We start from the raw sequence: 18580 nt of genomic DNA, 5'->3' as shown, positions 1-18580 counted from the left end.
GGAAATACTATATTAACTAGAAGCCATTTTGTCAGCTGTCAAGTGATATACTCGTGGTTCTGTTTACTGTGCGTGTGTACTTTATTAAATTCGACGTTGCAGTCAATGGTGACCGCTATAGAACCATTACTGACTCTATTGTTTTAGCAATTGACCCAAAAGTTTGGTAACAGCATAGCCTCACGTTACGGATCCTTATGTTGGCTTCCAAGATCGTGCGATTGAACACCAGCTCCTCTTGCTTATATCTGTAGGGATTTGTGAAGTGGCTAATTCGCCAAGTTATTTCCGATGTACGTCCACTAATGTTGGAAATAGTGATTGAAAATTGGACATCCACGCTAGACTACGTCCGATCCAGGCGTACACTGTGCATTTATGTCAGAAATCATATTTAAAATGGTATACCAGAAGATTATATTTCGAATTAAGCAGATTGTATGTCAATTTAAAAAAGTTATCTTTGTTTTATTAGATTTCAAAGTTCCGTACCACATACATTTTTCATCACTTTATTTATCACAGTGAATTGTGTGATGTAAAATTTTGGAACATTATAAAAAACAGAATCATAAAGGATTTCAAAAATCAGACAACTGAGCTGTAATTATCGTACAATCTATCATGAGCATAATTTTCTTGGTTCAAGACCTTTATGTTGGGGTCCTCTTCCAAACAATTCGAAGCCCTGTCTATGGTCAATGACTTTGAGCTCCTGGATCAGTTGGATCTTGTTATACGGGTGTAGGCCCAAGTATACCAACGCAAATTTCACCAAGCTGAAGTCTGCGAAAGGATGATTTGTGCACAACTATAAGGAATATTCTGCCTCGGGAACTGCTGTACACTTTCACGAAGCGTGGCGATGTTCTCTTCCGCTTTTGCGTTCTTTGAACGTACGGGCAGAGAGAGAAAACTAATCGAGACAGACAAATTTCCTCGTCTCCGTCCCTTCGAAACCTCTTAATCTCATTTTTTATAGCGTGTTTAATTCGTATCGGTGAACACATGTTTTCACCTCGGAGAGCAGAGAGAGAAATAACTTCAGTTGAGAGATTGAGACATTTGATATTTCTTTCTCTATCTTTCTTTATGGTTTTCACAAATTAATTGTAGCAAAAAATGTTCGTTTGTCAATAAATTACGGTAAACGTTATAACGGTAGATATCGTGGTGAATTGTGTTTTCCCTTCTCTTTCTCTGAGTTACAGATAGATGGCATTAACAACCAAAACCAGAAAAGATGTGTTCAGAAAGAGTGTATAACAAGGCTAAGGTTTTTTAGACTAGACTTTATTTGTTATGAACAAGTAAATGTTTTTTATAAATGTATGTTATATTTATTTCAATAGTAATACCTTAACTAATAACTTAACTGCTGTTTTATCTACAATATACTGCATTGAATTATTTAACATCAAATTAATTATAATAGGTGGAAATAATAAAGGTCTACAGTTTTCCGTTAATATTAATATAAAATATCCATATCTTCTGTAATTGCGGTATCAATCGATATTTTATGGAACTTAGTGTTAACGTAACATTTATTTGTTAAGAATTACTTTTTCAGCTATTTTACACACCATAAAAATCAATTATGAAATTTGGCTGCGATAATAATAATAACACAGCATTTTTTGTTTCAGGTTTCCCTTAACTTAGATTTGCATTTATTTATGAATAGCCAAACAGTTTAAGCAAACACCTATGAAAAATCCACAATGCACTTTCATAAAAACCGTAGTTAGAACTTTCCCTTACAGATTTTTCCTTGTCGCTATATAACTGAAAGAAAAGATAGTTAGAACTGGAAGACTTATAAAAATGATGCATAAGACTTAAATTTTGGTTAAAGAACAAATTTGTATATTCTTTTCACAAAACCACTGACCTATCGAGAATACAAATATTTTTACTTTTGCACAAAAGTACTTTTCGGCTTATGTAGTTAAGACTTAAAAAGCAACACACTATCTTAGTGGAAAGCAGTAGGAATAGCTTAACACCAATTCACAAATCTTATACAATGAAAATTGGTAACAGAAGTAACAAGTTGACGGTCTTTTTATTTAGTCTCTACTTAAATCACTTAGTTTCAGCATTTTGGAAATGTCGTGAGTAATGTCAAGAAAATAAACAACGAGAACACACAAATAAAATAGAAATAAATAAAATAGAAAATAGAAATGGCAAAAAGATGAGCAAATAAAAATGTTTTCAATATTCCCGCGTTGTTTTATTTTCATGATCCATGTTTACATTCTGTAACTCTCGTTTTCAATGTTCCTGCAACTCACAGATCGACAAAATTAAGTCGATGTCTTCTGAAAATTGAAACAAATCTGAGTTTTTTTCGCATTTTTCAACGGTCTGAGCGAAAATTAAACGCATAAACGCAACTAATAATAGAAAAAATAAAAGTTGTAGTGCTTTTAGAGTTTTATGTTTCTAGGTCCTAATTCTCATTGGACTGTTCCATCAATTAATTTATTTTACTTACTAAATAATTAAAACTGGCTCCAAATAACTAACTAATATTTCTCCAAATGGCGTAATTTATAATTGTTTCTAAATCTTCATTATTCTGGCACCTAACAGGAGTAATTAATTTGACTTCATATTCGAATGATATTATTCCCAAACGAACACAATGAGTACCAAAATGTTGTTCATCCACAATTTTGAATTTTCTTTGAACACCTTTGAACAGCTGACTACATCCGCATTTTTTCAAAGGTGGTGAGTATGCACATCTTCTTGCATAAGTATTTGTTCCCCAAATTTTTTGTATATGGAGTTAATTTATATACAAGTTTATGTGCAATTCACAGCTTGTAGGCAAAAAGAGAGCAACCGTCGAAGTTGATTCTCTCGATTCTCTTGATTATTCAACTGAATAATAAGCAAAAGATTTGACAGATGTCACCAACACGAAAAGGGCCGCCACGGGGCTCCAGAATCTACCCGCGCCAGTTTAAAAAAAAAACCCTTTAATGTGATCTTTCCAATCTAACTACGGGCAATTTTATAACTGCAACCAAATACAATCATGCCATGAAGATACATGTACAAAAAGTTCAGATTTTTCACTTCAAATATTTTTTATAGATTTTGTTAATAATAAATAAAGTTTAACGCCATACACCGTATACAAAAATGAAAACTGTGGATGGTTTGGTAATTTCAAGATCCTAATTAAAAACATGGACAGATTTTAAGATAGATCATAATTTAAAAATGCGAAACAAGTAAAGTCACCAAATTAAGGTAAGAATTGGTTTGTTTAGTTTGTATCAAGTCTACTTGGGTCTAACTCATAACGTTTCAATATAAAATTTTGAATCTGTCAATCAAAAGTGACAGCTGTCGTTTTTCAGCTGATATTTAGTTTATTAAATCAAATTGAATTTTTTTTTAATTCAAGCTTTTGTAAATGTTCTTCTAAAACAAATACTTTCAAATAATTTTGGGCACTTATTTCCCAAAATTACCAACATGACCATTTAAACGGTTTTTGCATAAAGTCAGGAGTATGACGTTTCTAAAGGAAAGAAGAAGGAATATACTGCAGATTTTTTTCAAAACCTCATACGAAATACCCTTTTAATATTAATCCATGTTTTTTTTTAATATTCACTACAATAAAGAACTGGAATAAATTTCTAATTCAAATAAACTATATCTATTTATTGTGGTAATTTATTAAACCTTCCAAAGAGATTGCAATCTAATTTGTGTATGTTTGTACATTGTGCAGTAGATGAACAGTAAATATTGTATGAATGTATTTTTGTATCTGCATTTTACTAATTTTATAATAAAAACAAATATAACTATGATCCATATAAAATAAAAATAAGCTATTTTTTTAAACAAAGTTATAAGAATTTCGCTTCAATAGGTTTTATTTACATATATGAAAATATACACAATACCTGGGAAAATGGAAAATGGTTAATTGAACACTGAACGACAACCACATTAAAAATATTATAGCAGATTAAGTACACTTTGATAGGTTTTTTATTGACTTTTAATTAATTCTATTTTACAGATAAAATGTAAATATTGTCGTAAACTAGTTTCTATCTTCTGTTTCTTTCATTTTATGATTTATTAAACGTGAAAGTATAGTGTTAGCCTGTATGAATAGTTTATATTTTTACGCATATATTTATTTCCGAGTATGTGCTGTGTTTAATTTAAAAAATACACTGAAGAACCGTATAGTTTTTGAATGTTAATGATAAATTTAAATACAAAATATCATAATGTTGTTCCTAGAAAAGTGTCAAACAAGAACAGCTGGACCGATTTTAATCATTAACTCGGACATAAAATATTAAAATTGTTCACTTAAATGCCACATAAACTTACAAATAATCTTATTTTATTGCAAATTCAGTATTAAAATTGTCAAATTCAAATATTTTGCTAAAACATAATAAGTTTATAAGTCCGAATCTCATCTCAAATATTTTGGACGGCTTTGAGAACAGTATTAACTCCCTTACAACTGTCTTTTTAGGTTTTTAGCAAAACTGAACGGTCTAAACGGGTTTCTAAGTACTTTTCTTATTATTTATTTTTTCGGACTTAAGCAGTCCAGAGTTTTTTTTTAATACATATCTTCAGATTCAGATGTCTAAACGGTTTGTACTTTTTTTTAAGAACTTTACTTGTCTTCGGTTGTCTAGTCTATCGGTTCGGGTTGATATTCTATTGGAAGATTTCTGAGCCTAAATTGACAGTTTTCTTCTAGGAAGAATAGAAAATGCCTTTTAGTTCAAGACCTATACGCTTTGTAAATTTAACATTCATGCAATGTCAATTGCTCCCCAAGAAATAACCCTTAAAAAGTAATAATCAAAAAAAAATATATGAGAATGGGTCTTTAATATGAAATAAGGCGCCAGTTATAGCAATGATAGGTTTTCATCATTGAAAAGGAGCATTGGAAATTTTTAGACAGGTCGTTTACAGCCATCATTTAAAATTTTAAATTGAAAAAACCATGATTGTACAAAAGAGAAGAAAATTATTGTTGCTTTTGGCAATATACCATGCATTAAAAAAAGAAAAAGTTACAGTTTCCGAAGATGAATTTACCAAGTACAACCCTTATATCGTGCCCGAAAACTTCACGGAGAATATTTTTCATTATTTCAGCGTTTAGAAAAATACCCAATGAAATTTTACGAATATTTTCGCATGGCTAAAGAACAATTTTACTTTAATTAAAATGAAATCCAAGATGATATTGCACCAAAAAATAATCTTTTTCAAAAAACTTTATAAGCTCAAAGGAAAAACTTTTCCTCACACTACGGTTAAACAAATTGTACGCATATTTTATTTAAGAATATTTAATTGCTTGATTTACTAACAGATTCCTCGCTACTGGAGCCAGTTTTGCTGATTTGTCATTCCGATATTCGATGGGAAAAACAACTGTTCGAAGTTTAATCATTCAAACAATTTCTGCTATCAATAATCGTCTCAAGAAAATCTATATGCTTATGTGTCAGAATCCGAAGGAATGCCAAAATATCGCGGATGGTTTTTTAAACCTCTAACTTTCCAAATTACTTAGGATCAGTTTATGGCAAACGTATTTATAGGAATGTTCGCTCCACGAAACTCAGGAAGATTAAATTTTAACTACAAAAAGAGTTTTTCGACAATCTTCATGGCTTTAGTGGACGCAAATTACAAATTTGTAATGGTTAGCATTGGAGCTCATGGGTCAAATTCAGATTCAACAGTACTTTCTTCTTGCTATTTTGGAAATCACTAGATAAATAACCCAGTTTAACTGAAAGCAACAGCTGATACTCCATTACCGGGCACAACTGAGCCACAACCATATGTACTTGTTGGTGATAAAGCTTTTGGTTTAAGATATAACATGCTTACACCGTATCTGGGGACTTCTCTGAGCCAAAAACAGTTAATTTATGATTATAGGTATTCAGCATTCATCTATTAGAAAAAAAAAAGAAATTTGTAGATACAAATTAATACCGTTGTTGTTTTTTTAGACATTTCACGGCTAGAAGAATAGTAGAGAGCACATTTGGAATCCTTGCTTATACTTGGAGAATTCTCTTAAAATCCCTCGAGGTACACCCATCAATTGCGAAGCTTTTGATATTGTGCTGTTGCATTTTGTACAATTATTTGCAAGCCGAACCCACAGCCCACGAGCATTGCGACTTGACACTTGTTGATCATGAAACAAAGATGCAACAACCAGTTTTAAATGCTGTTAACTTTAGAAATAAATTTGCCAACTGGATGGTTAATGAAGGAAACGTAGAGTTTCAATACCACAACATTTTCTAAAAACGAAAAATTCAATCCTTTGCATAAATGGAAACAAAAAAAATACCTTTTTAACATAAATAATAGGAATATTATTTTTTTAAAGCCTAACTTACATTTAAAAAAAAATTGTTTCCCATCTTAAAACTAGTAACACAAAATAAGGAACTTCATTTTCTATAAATTATCCACATAAACAAATAAAAAAAAAAAAAAAACAAAGAAAAAAAATCACTTCTTGAGAAAAAAAAACAAAAATATCACAGCTCTTTCAGATATTACTCATCTTCCAGAAGCTCTTCAGCTAACAAGTCCAAAATTTGTCTCTGAAAATTAATTTGTCGTCTGAGCAATGCTCTGGAAAAATATCTCCATCGGCTTCTTATTTTCGATGTTTTCGATCTCTGTTAGGACCCGCTCAATCGGTTCATCCACAGCAGCATCAGAGTATCGCTTTCTCAGTTTTCTTTTTCTAGAGGTTGAAGCTTCGGAATTCGAATTACCTGGCTTATCCAATGGTTCCCACAGTCACTTTAAAACAAAAGCCTGTCTTCGATATTTATTGCTGTAATAATGGTAATTTTTAGCATAAAGACAAATATGATTCTTCACTTTCATTATAAATTTTGCCTCGAACTCCTTGTTTCACTGTTTTCTTCTAGTTTTCTCTATTTGTTTCATTTTTCTGAAAAATAAGATTGAAATGTTAAATTTTTAAACAATACACTGAATCAAATGACTCACGCTCTTTTCGTTTTTTTTGTTTTTAAATAAATTATCTCCAACAGTCATACAAATTAAAAAGTAAATTGGGTGGCGCAACAGTCCGTTGTGAACCAGGGCCTAGTGGCTTACAACTCGCAATCATTCGTGTGTGCGAGTACTGTTGTCAGGAATGGAAGGGACCTACAATTTTAGGCCGAATCCGAACGGCTAATTTGAGAAAGTACTTTTTCATGACAAGAATTACTCTTGAAGGTATTGTCAATTCCTCGCAAGAGGCAGTACCCGCGAAAATTATTTTTTTAAATTAAGGTGGCACAGGCAGGGATTGAACCCAAGGGTACTACATCTCCAACAGTCAGCAAAGAAGAAATAAAATAAACAAACCGGCAAAGTTTTCCCTGATTGAAATGCAGCCTAAAAACTTTTTTTTTGACAGAAATATATCAATGGAATTGAGTGAAATTGAAACACAAATCATTGGAACGCTTCTTTCCATTTTTGGACATAAAAGAATCAGCTGTTCAGTTAAGTGAATTTCCGTACGGAAAATAGAAAAAAATGAATGAATCAAAAAAAATTCTGTGTGTGATTTCCGATCGATTGGTATATAATTTCCATTTCTAACCAAAGGGCAACACCGTCAAATATCGATTCAAAAATTTTTCCGGATCGATTTCAATGATAGCTTTAACTGGCGCCTAATTCACTATTTTTGGGAATTTAATTCATGCTTTTTTAGAGAATATTTTCATTTGTAATTTGAAGAATTATTACACGATGAAGTTTCAAATATGAAATATTCCCCAAATAAGGCAAATTTTTACTAGTTGGTCTTATTTTACTATAACAAGATGAAATAAGGAAACATTGGTTTTACTTTACGTTCAACACTTTGAGTCAGTATGCACCGTAATCATAACTCACTGGTTTACTCCCCGTAACGCTGAGTGCTTTCCCTTTGGTAAAATAAGTCCTATTTCTCCATTGGTGTTACCTACTTCTGTACACAGTACAATAACGCCAATTTTTCAAAGTTTCGCTAATGGTCAGTGCACGCAGTGGGGTACGGTGCGTGAGGACTTTCCCCCTATCCGTCTGGCTGAAAAGCGCATTTGAAAAGGAATAAAATGTTGAGACAATTATTAAAGTTGTTAACTTACGAATCTGTCAACCTTTTTCGAGTACTTAATGAAGACATTATTTTGTTTTATTTCATACTTTTTTGGGGGGCTTTATTTTGGGAAGTTAGTTTAGGGAGCCACTGTGAGAGTTATGCGGACACAACATCGGAAAGAAGTTACCATTACATCATAGAGAATGAAAGCCAATTATTAAATAAAAAACAATTTCTTCATAGAAACCTTCAAATACATTTAGATCAGTTTAATTAGTTCTTTAAGCACCAATAGCTTTCTACAAAGGACTCATACCATTACTTTCTCTTGCTGCTGCGAAACTTTAGCTGGAGACTTAGAACCGTAATAACTGAAGTGACTAAATACAAAAGCTCTCAAACGATCAACATGATTTAAACAAAAAACAAACAAATTCTTTCCAAGAAAACGTCTTTCTATGATTATGAATGTTGTTGTGACCTAAATATCTACTTAATAAAACTGAACCGACTATAACAATTTTATAGATATAAAAGATGTATGTGTGTAAAAATATATCGATAAAAAGAAACAAGATTTTTCCAAAGACATCCTTGTCCCTAACGTCCTGAATAAAAATATTAATATCTACAAGTAGGTATAGGTATATTCTTCTAATACTGAAGAAAGTAAAAGAATATCTCTTTGAAACATTCCATATTTCAATTTCATTCAAAGACGAATGCCACTATTGAACTTAGAAAAATTCTTTTAAAAAAATATACATGCAAACATATATGAACAAGCCTTGTTTAGGTGGGGTGAAGTGAAATACGAACTACATAGTATTCAAGTGCATACAAAAGTCCTGCATCCACACCAGGGATGGAAAATATATTTCTGCAATTTTACTTAAAACTGATTTAAATTTTAACGAAATAGTGTTGATCGTCTTAAAAACGATTTCGAATGAAAAAATGAAGGCATCTATATTTAGTTTCGTTAAAAATGTGTTTTTCTATTTTTTTAGACGAAAATTAATTTACCTGAATGAAATTAATCGTTCCACTGATTTGTGTTTCACTTCTACAAAATTTAAATAATAGATTTGAATCATTTTTTTTTTAATTACAGAAATGATGACCAATGATCGCAATAATTTAATTTAAGTGGAGGCTTTACCCTCACTTATTTCGCTTAACTCAAGCTATAAGTATAACTTAAAAAATGACTTAAATGTAAACTTATAACTATGAGTGGGGTTGGTCAAAACTGAGCCAGAATGAAAACAAAGTATTAACAGTATTAGCAATTTCTCTGCGATCCTGTAATAAGATCGCGATAAGATCGGGGGCAAGATCAATGGATTTTCTCAGGGAAGGTATTGAAGTGAAAACGAAGAAAGCTTCTTTGGATGCTTTCTATTCTTGATATGTGTATATCGTGACATGGAGACCAAACCTGCGACGCATATTCAAGTAGGAAACGGACAAACGTCATTTAAAGCGATCGGGTCACATAACGATAAGAAAATTATTTGGACTATCTTTTACCAAAACCCAATGTAGAGTTGGCCTTGTGAATTATTTCGTCAATGTGAAGTAGAAATTTCAGTCATCGTCCGGCATTTGCTAATGTTAAGCTCTACGCAATTTTCGGTACATCAGGTGAGAAATTATCGAGTTGTGTTTTTGGAGGAGTTAATGGTTTTTAAAAATTTCATAACATCGGCATAAAGGGATATTCGACAATGTTTTTAATTGCCTATGTCATTAATTGTTAGGATAAAGAGGAGAACGCTTAAATGACTACCTTAGGAACCACATGAAGAACAAAAATAGAAGAAATAATCGATTTAAAAAAAAAGAGGTTCAAAACCTTAGAGGAGAGTTTAAAGACCATACTTAGACACTTAGAGCGAATGAAATGAATTTTACAAGAATTGGGGAGGTTGATCTATTTTTTATGAAGCCGTGTTTGCGTAGGGAATTAGGGATCTACAACGAAAGCTGAGAAGTTGATATAAAATGCTTTCAAAAATTGTTGGGATATGAGAAAGTTTAGCAATTGGTCGGTAGTTTATCACCTACCATTTCGATCTCTCCTTGTGAATTGGACTTATAAAATATGTTTTGCATATTAAAGCAAATGTTTCTTTATGTAAGGAGAAATGCAAAATTTTAGAAGAGGAATATTTTTTTAGAAAACGGAAGGAAGACCACCAGGGCCCGGGATGAACTCATCATTAATTTAAAAAAAATTATAAAATTATATAAACGACCTGTCCACGGCGGACTCCTGAAAAGTGTACAAATGTTATTAAGAGTGACGAAAGTTCAGCTTTAGTGGTGTGGCATTACGGCGAGACGGTCACGATCCGAAATAAATCAATTTTGAATCATTTTATCGTTTAGTCTATTCTCACAACAAATTTAACTAAACATTATTAACTTAAGTTGGTGATTAATAGTTTAACTGCAACTAAAAGGTCCGAAGAATTAAATTATGAAATTGTATGATTGGATCGATCTCAGCGGTTAACTCTAAGTGGAAGGTGCAAGGTCCTACAAATCCTCAGATTGATCCACGGGCGGATCCAGACTTTTAATGGGGGGGTCACGCGCTTTACATATAGACGAGTTTTTAATTACCGCTTAAAAGTATTCCTTAAAGGAGGTTAACAAAATTTAAATAACATAATGTGCATCTTAACTTTAAATGTACATATTTCAAGGGCTAAAGTGAACTTTAGTTGTCAAATTATTTTAGAACGCTCCATCAAGGTATTGTCTAACTATTTAATTTAGTAGACTTTCTTTTTATGAAAGCATTCCAAGATTCTAACAGTTTTCTAAATATACCATATTTAAGAGCAAAACACAATATTTTAGAGGGTTTTTATTTCTCTAATGGAGAAACATACGAAATTGTTTTGAAACATTGCTTTCTTCCAAAAAGAATATATTCTTGTTTGTTGTCATTTATATTAATGCGAAAAACGCTACAAAAATTCAAAAACACAGAAAATGAAAAAGAATCTGATATCAAGAATTTTCTGTTTTTTTTTTTTGACGTAGTTTTTTCGGACTCAATTTTCAGGAGTCTATTATTACTATGGCTATCAGTCTGCTTACTCGTAGATTGGAGCTGATGCTTCAAAATATTTTGATCTTAAGGGAGTCAACAAAACTTAAAAATTGTAGAGAAAAAAATGTTTGGTTCTATAATTTAAGGAAATAAGTGCATTTAAGTACATAATTTCTCTGAATATGAAATAAAAACAAATTAAGGTAAACAAATAAGCTGCGAAGAAACTTTTGTGTGGCAGTCACAAATTACACTTTTCAGGATCTCTTTTCACTTCAGTTTTCAAGAGATTCAAAGCTTTTATATTAATAATATGAAACATGCATTGTGTTTTTTAACTAGCCCAGCTTCATTACCTCCAAAATACATTTTTTTTTTTAAATTTAAATGCCATAAAATGCCACGTTTTCGATCATCAAAAATCATCATCAATTTGAAAATTTGACCATCGACAAGAGCTTGCATTGAAAGACAAGATTATTGAAATCTGTTGAATAAGTTCTTGAAAAAATTTGAATACAAAATAACGACTTTATGAGGGGTACCCTTCAGGAGCAATATCAAAATATGCTTTTCTTGCAGAAAGAAGCCGAAATAAGAATAAAAAATAGAGAAAGTGGTAAAAAAATCTATCGGTTTGTGGAAAAATTCGAATTTACACCAAAAAATTTGTATAGAGACTTCTGTTATTTTTAGTATTAAAAATGAGAAAAAACGCCCTAAGCTAATCGGCTAGGTTTCAATCGGCACAGTGGTTTAGGCTTTAGGGGCCAGGACAGACAGACAGACGGATAGAATTGAAGAAACAACTTTTTTTGACTTTTCTACCATTGTAATATCATGTTTGATTCGAAATTTTATACGAAAGCAATAGTTGCCATATGAATAGTTCCTATGTGTCGCAAGTAAAAACTACTTCAATGTTCACAACTTATGTGGATCAACAAAATAAGATGGAATTGAAGGCTAGTTTCAGGAATTCAAAGGCCACTTAAAATAAAATTGAAGATCTCTTATTTAAGGTTTCTTCTTAAAAACCTTAATATTTGCTCTTTTTCTTGTAAAAAAATCTTATGGGAATAACTGAAAGCATTACCTACTTAAGTCAAAAAAATGTTAAATGATTTTGATAGCAAACCACTTTTTGGTGAATGTCGTTAAATTACTAACAAATCTTTGCTTATACAAATTAACTGAAAAAGCTTTATGGCTCATATGATCGCCCCCTGCATCTTCCATTGGTCAAAATTTTATGAATTTGTGTTTTTGGAATAGGGCTTAATGTCAGATTTATATTATGTTCTTGGTCCAGCCCTCAGTTAAAAGTGCTACTTTTTGCAACAAAGTTTAAAATAGTAAAATACAAATTTTGTTTTCATATACAAAAAATAAATAATTCAAAATATAATAGGAGTCATACCCATTAACGCAATACGATTAGTTTTTAATTGAAGGGAATTTCTACAAAAATACAGACAAATTATCTCCCAGGGGGGCGGGTCATGACCCCTACGCCCCACCCTCTGGATCCGCTATTGGATTGATCAGTAAAATTGGTTCAAATTTTTGATTGCTCATGAAACCAACAATTAAAAGAATAAAGAAGTCATACAGATACTGAAGGTTGAAAAGAGCTTCGAGATCTTGGAAATCTAAAGAAATTCAGGATTATGTTTTAATCTCAGTTCAACTTTCTTTCTTTTTTTGGTAATTCATTTTTTAAAATTATTAAATTGTTCAAACTTACTTGAATTTAAAATATGATTCAATTGTAACGCATTTCCATCCCTGATCCACACACTTTCATAAGATGACTATTTGCATGCTGCTTACAAAATCCGCCTATATGATGGAATGGAAACGTACACAAATATTATTGGTATGTTTTGCTAGTTTGTTGATGTTGACATACTTTGTGAATCGAAATTGAAATGTTTTTCTTATTTTTGCAGAAATATTTTCAAACCAAAATGAGAAGAAACCACACGGGTTGTTATTATTTGTCTAAGAGAATTTTCTTTCCCCCACAAACGCTGACTTTCTAGGACTTTTGAATCTGTCAGGGGATCCTATGTATCAGCTGCAATGAAATGAAAAAAAAAGAATACCTTCATAACACAATAGTTGGCCTTAGGAGAGTCGCGAACAGTATCCATAGAAAATAAGATGTTGTTCTAGGTTCTAGGATTGTATATATACTCGTACTTCAAAAATATTATGAAAAGGACAGTCAATTCTTTGACAAAAACAAAAATATAAATTCAATATTAAACCTATGGCTTTGGGTAAATAAATGGTAAAGAAGAAGATATGTGGGTCAAGATTTTTCATTCAAAACAAATACAAATTTTAAAATGACTTCAGGGGGTTACAGCAGTTTTATTCAATGTACATTTCTATGTTTTAAGAAAATGTAAGTATGGCCGTCTTAGTGATGAAGCAGAAGTAGGTCAAGTGACAATAAGCTCAAATTATGAAATATGGAATTTCTGTGTGTTTTTTTTTGTTTTAATAAATAATATTGTTCTTAACCAAACATTTCCTTTTTCTTCCTAAAACATATCAATAAATAGGGTACATCATTTAGATATTGCCACAGAGCCACAGAAAGTGCTTTAGTATAAAGAAGAAGTGCTTTAGGATTTACAAACCTTGAGGGTTTCCATTTATTCAATTATCAAAAACAATATTAAAAATTAATATTATAAGTTTTATATAATATCATCTTGATATCAATATTTTACTTAAAGGAAACAGTACAATGTTACCTTGAAATACGTTTAGGTTTTTTGTTATTGGCAGCATATATATTAAGTGCTTTCCTTTTTTCGTTCAAAGCTCTAACTCTGAGTCTTTTGAGCATGTTAAGTCTGCTATGAACGCTGTCTTAAAGACTCTCTAGTATGTATATAAGTCATTCAAAACGTTTGGCTTCTTCAACTTTTCAAATATCTATACAATGTGAAAATATACCTATGCCAATTTTTTCGTTTAGCGATGAAGCATTAATGAACAAAACTACAGTATTTGGAGGAATGAATTATCCTCAAGTGTACTTTGCATATAGTGCATAGGAATGTTGTACAAGAAGTCTTGAGTTCAATCCCTGCCTGTGCCAACTAAAGTTTTTTCACACGAGTGCCTTGAAAAGTTATTTCTCAAGTAAGCTGTTCGGTTTTGGCATAAAACTGTAGGTCCTCTCCAACACTGACATGACTCAAACACAGGAATGGTTGAGAGATGTAAGCCACTAGGCCCAAGTCCTCAACGGACTGTTGTGGCATCTGATTTATTTATGTTGAGACACCGCTATATCTACAAAAACTATAAACTTTGTACGTACATTCGTATTCTTTTTGAAAACGTTAATGCCCAATTTCACAGTGAAAGTTTAAACTTAAGATCAGGTGAACCTGAACTTAAGTTTAAATTTGAAGTTCAACTCCTCTAGTTTCACAGTGTGCTCTGAACTTCAGTTCAATTGAACGTAGTTTAATTAAATTGTATGAAAAGAATTTGGTAGCATTGTAAGTCATGTAACGTAATGTAAGCAATACGTAGCTGTTCATCGTTTTTTCTTTCTCTCTCTGAAGCGAGGAACACGTGAAACAGCAACAGATATTTTGTTGACAATCGGGGAAAATTTGTGTCGTTTTAAAGTACCGTTGTGAGTTGTGATTTCGAAAAAATAAAAATAAAAATGGAAAACATCGTGAACATAAAAAGCAACAAAAAAAGAAGCAACAACTTTTCATCAGCAGATATAGATTTGCTGATGGAGTTGATTATGAAAAACAAACACATAATTGAAAACAAAAAAACGGATCGAGTTCATTGGACAGAAAAAACAGCGGCATGGGAGTCCATTGCAAACGAATTTAATTCAAAGAGTGGCTCCCATTACCGATCATCGATTGTGTTGAAGTCAGTTGAAGAAAGAACAAAACATAATTTTGCTTCCGAAAAGCGAAAGCTTTACCAAACTGGTGGTGGTCCTCAGGAAATTTAACTGGCGACAAGTGGCAGGAGCTAGCTGAAGAAAAATGCAAGTTAGCGAGACTGCAACAGGATAAACAAGCTCTAGAAATTGTGCAAATGAAGGAAGTGCATGAGAAAAAAATGCTTATTTTGGATGCTGAATTGAAAAAAAATTAAAAAAGATGTTTTGAGGATGCATTGAATAGGTCCAACATTACTTTTTTGTTATTATTATTTATTTTAATGTATTTTAGTTAAAGCTACAATTGTCTCCGTTTTCCTAATTTTTTTTATAATGAAGTTCAGTGTTTTGTTTTTCATTTTTTTTTTAATATGAATTGTCCGCCGCTGGAGGATCAGCTTCGTTATTTATACAGCAAAAGCAAATGTTGTGCAGAACAGCTGTTGCAACAATGATGCTCTGAATTGTTGTTAGTTTTACTTTTATTCCTGTTGATAATATAGGAAACCTTCTTTTCCATACTCCATACGAGCGTTCAACACAATTTCTTGTTCTAATCTGAGATTCGTTATACAATGTTTCTTGAGGATTGTGACAGTTACGTAATGGGGTCATCATATAGCGCCTACATTGGTAGCCACTGTCAGCAACTATGAGATGGTTTCCAAAATCTCCATTTTCAAATCTAGCACAGATTCTAGAATTATTAAAAATTGTGGAATCATGACTCGATCCAGGCCACCTTGGAACGATGTCCATTATTTTTAATTTTGAGTCACACATGGTCTGCACGTTGAAAGAAAAATAGCCTTTTCGATTCCGAAATATTTCGCCATTCGCACCTCCTAATAAAGTTTGTGTACATGTGCATAGTAAGTACATTAACAAATGTGTTCATGTTTTAATGTTACCTGGGGACTGAATCCGTACATGTGTACAATCTAAAGCAGCTATAACGCGAGGAAACCTTGCAAATTGGTAAAATCCATTTACAACTTCAAACTTTTCCTCAGGTGTCGCCGGGAACTTTATGTATTTCTCTCGAAGTAGAGCAATATGATGAGAGACTATCTTACAAATTCTGGTAGCGGATGATTTAGAAACACCACAAAAGTCTCCCGCAGTTATGAGGAGTGATCCACTGGCATACAAGCGCAAGGTTAATAAAAGCTTGGTTTCGGCAGAAATTGAATGGTTCCTGCAAATTAAACATTTTAAATTTTATCATTACACAATATTATTATATTTGTTCTTACCATTTAGTTGCATTTTCAATTTGGGATCGGATTTGCTCCAAAACAATGTAGGCTGAATTCTTCGACATTCGAAATCTGTCGAAGAATTCTATATCGTCCCAATAATTGAAATGATTTATTCTGAATTGAATGCGTTTTTCTCTTCTCACATTCGCAACTAAAATTAAGTTTTCCTCATCACTAATATCTTCAATATAACTTTCAGAACTCGACATTTTAAAATAACAATATACTTTTTATTAATATTTATTGAAAATAGGATAAATCACCATCATTAATTAATTCAATATTTAATATAAAAATAGCAGCTATTCTGACAACTATTGTAGTGTCTAAACGTTGAACTGAGGTTAAACGGCAGAATACTGGCGTTTAACTTAAACTACAGAATGAACTCAGTTCAAGGTTTAAACGAAAGTGTGAAACCGAATAAATTGTTTTTTTTTTTTTTTTTCAAATTCAATTCACAGTTCTTTTTTTCAAGCACTACAGTTCTAACAAAAACTTTATTAATTCGGTTAATTTCTCGTCAGAAAATGAGTATTTGTATTTGTTAGTGAGGGTTACGTTTTAATATTCTTCATTTTGAAGATTTTCTAGTATTTAAAAAAATATTTACTGTCCGCACTTTGAACAAAATAAATAAACAAATTGGGCAACAGTCCGTTGAGAACTAGGGCCTAGTGACTTACAACGCTCAACCATTAATATGTGCGAGTAATGTTGTCAGGAATGGAGGGGACCTACAGTTTATATGCCGGATCCGAACGGCTAATTTGAGTAAGCACTTTTTCATGACAAGAGTTACTCTTGGAGAATTTCTCAATTCCTCGAAAGAGGCAGTACCCGTTAAAAGGGATCGAAGAACCCAAGACCAAAACCTCTGGCATGACAGTCCAACGCACTAATCACCATGCCACGGGACAAAATAATTGAACAAAATATTTCCCATATATTGTCAGAAAGTCATTATGGAAAATTACCTATACTCCATAAGTACAGTGATTGATGGAACCAGAAATAAATAGCTTAGATTCATCCATAACTTAACTTTGACTTAATGTACCCAAACTGAACTGAATTTTTAAGTAGGACCTTATATTTTTATGTTTTGTTGTTAAAGAGACAAATAATAGGTTACTCCTAGAACTTTTTCCTATATATAGGAACCTAATTATGAAGTCGCATATTTTAGTTTCAACTTGAAACTCAACAAAAATGCTTTTGACATCCCAATTTTTGAAAACAGAACAGAAACGCATATTTTATATTGCCATCTAATTAATGTATAGCAGAAGTACCTTTTTCGGCAAACAATAAATCTTTCTTTTGAAATCCAACAAGGATCTATGAACCTACATTTTTTTCGCTTCATTTTAAGGGCGCATATAGACAATGCTCTAGTGGAGTGGCCCGGTGGTGTGGTGTATATTGTGATGTAATTTATTGAACCAATAGTAAAATAAAAAAAAATACATATTTTCTTCACAGTCATCATTTATATTGCTTCGTTAGAACGAAATAAAACTTATCCCTGCAATAAATAAGCCCAAAACCTATTTTGAAATATAAAATTTACCAATAGAAGTGTCAGCAGCATACCATCCCACCTCGACACCACCAGCCACCAACCACTAACCACCCGGACCCGTCCCTTTATTTTCATTTTCATATAGTTGAAGCTCTTCCTTTCAACAGCAGCTACAAATCTCAATATCCATCTCAAGAAATATTTCCACAGAATACCATCATAGGCTCTTCTTTTGGCCAGTTCACAGAAATTGAAGAGCAGTATAAAAAAAATTCCAATATCGAAAACAAAAACGCAAACTAAGGGGAACCCTCGAGGATTATGTAAGTAAAAAATTGGATCCAATGAAATGCCAAATTCGTCGCCATAATCGTTTGCGCCCTTGAGCGGAAAACCACGAAATGTTACATTCTGTTCGTTATTTTATATTCGATGAAATCAAATTGGATGTTATGTCCTTTCCATTGACTCACTTGATGTGGCGTCGGCGGACAGGCCAGGCCAACACAAGTATCTGTGCCCCCAATTGTAAGTTATTGAATTCATTTTGCAAGAATAAATTTATTTATTTTTCTTTTCCTTTTTTTTTGCACCCGACCACACGATTCTGATACACTGA

The 18580-nt window shown here is 32.2% G+C and overlaps 1 protein-coding gene across 1 annotated transcript; it reads right to left on the bottom strand.

Moving 5' to 3' along the window:
* Positions 1-15540: 15540 nt before the first annotated feature.
* Positions 15541-16645, bottom strand: LOC129944898 (putative nuclease HARBI1). Its single transcript, XM_056054560.1, has 3 exons — positions 16431-16645; positions 16086-16372; positions 15541-16019 (listed from the first exon to the last, which is right to left on the bottom strand). Exons 1-3 carry the CDS (start codon positions 16643-16645, stop codon positions 15541-15543), a joined length of 981 nt encoding a protein of 326 aa, XP_055910535.1.
* Between the last annotated feature and the right edge of the window lie 1935 nt (positions 16646-18580).

The sequence above is a fragment of the Eupeodes corollae genome, chromosome 2 (genome assembly GCF_945859685.1).
Source record: "Eupeodes corollae chromosome 2, idEupCoro1.1, whole genome shotgun sequence".
NCBI lineage: Eukaryota > Metazoa > Arthropoda > Insecta > Diptera > Syrphidae > Eupeodes > Eupeodes corollae.
Note: the sequence above shows the minus strand (reverse complement) of the source record. Positions and strands in the feature narration are given on the sequence as shown.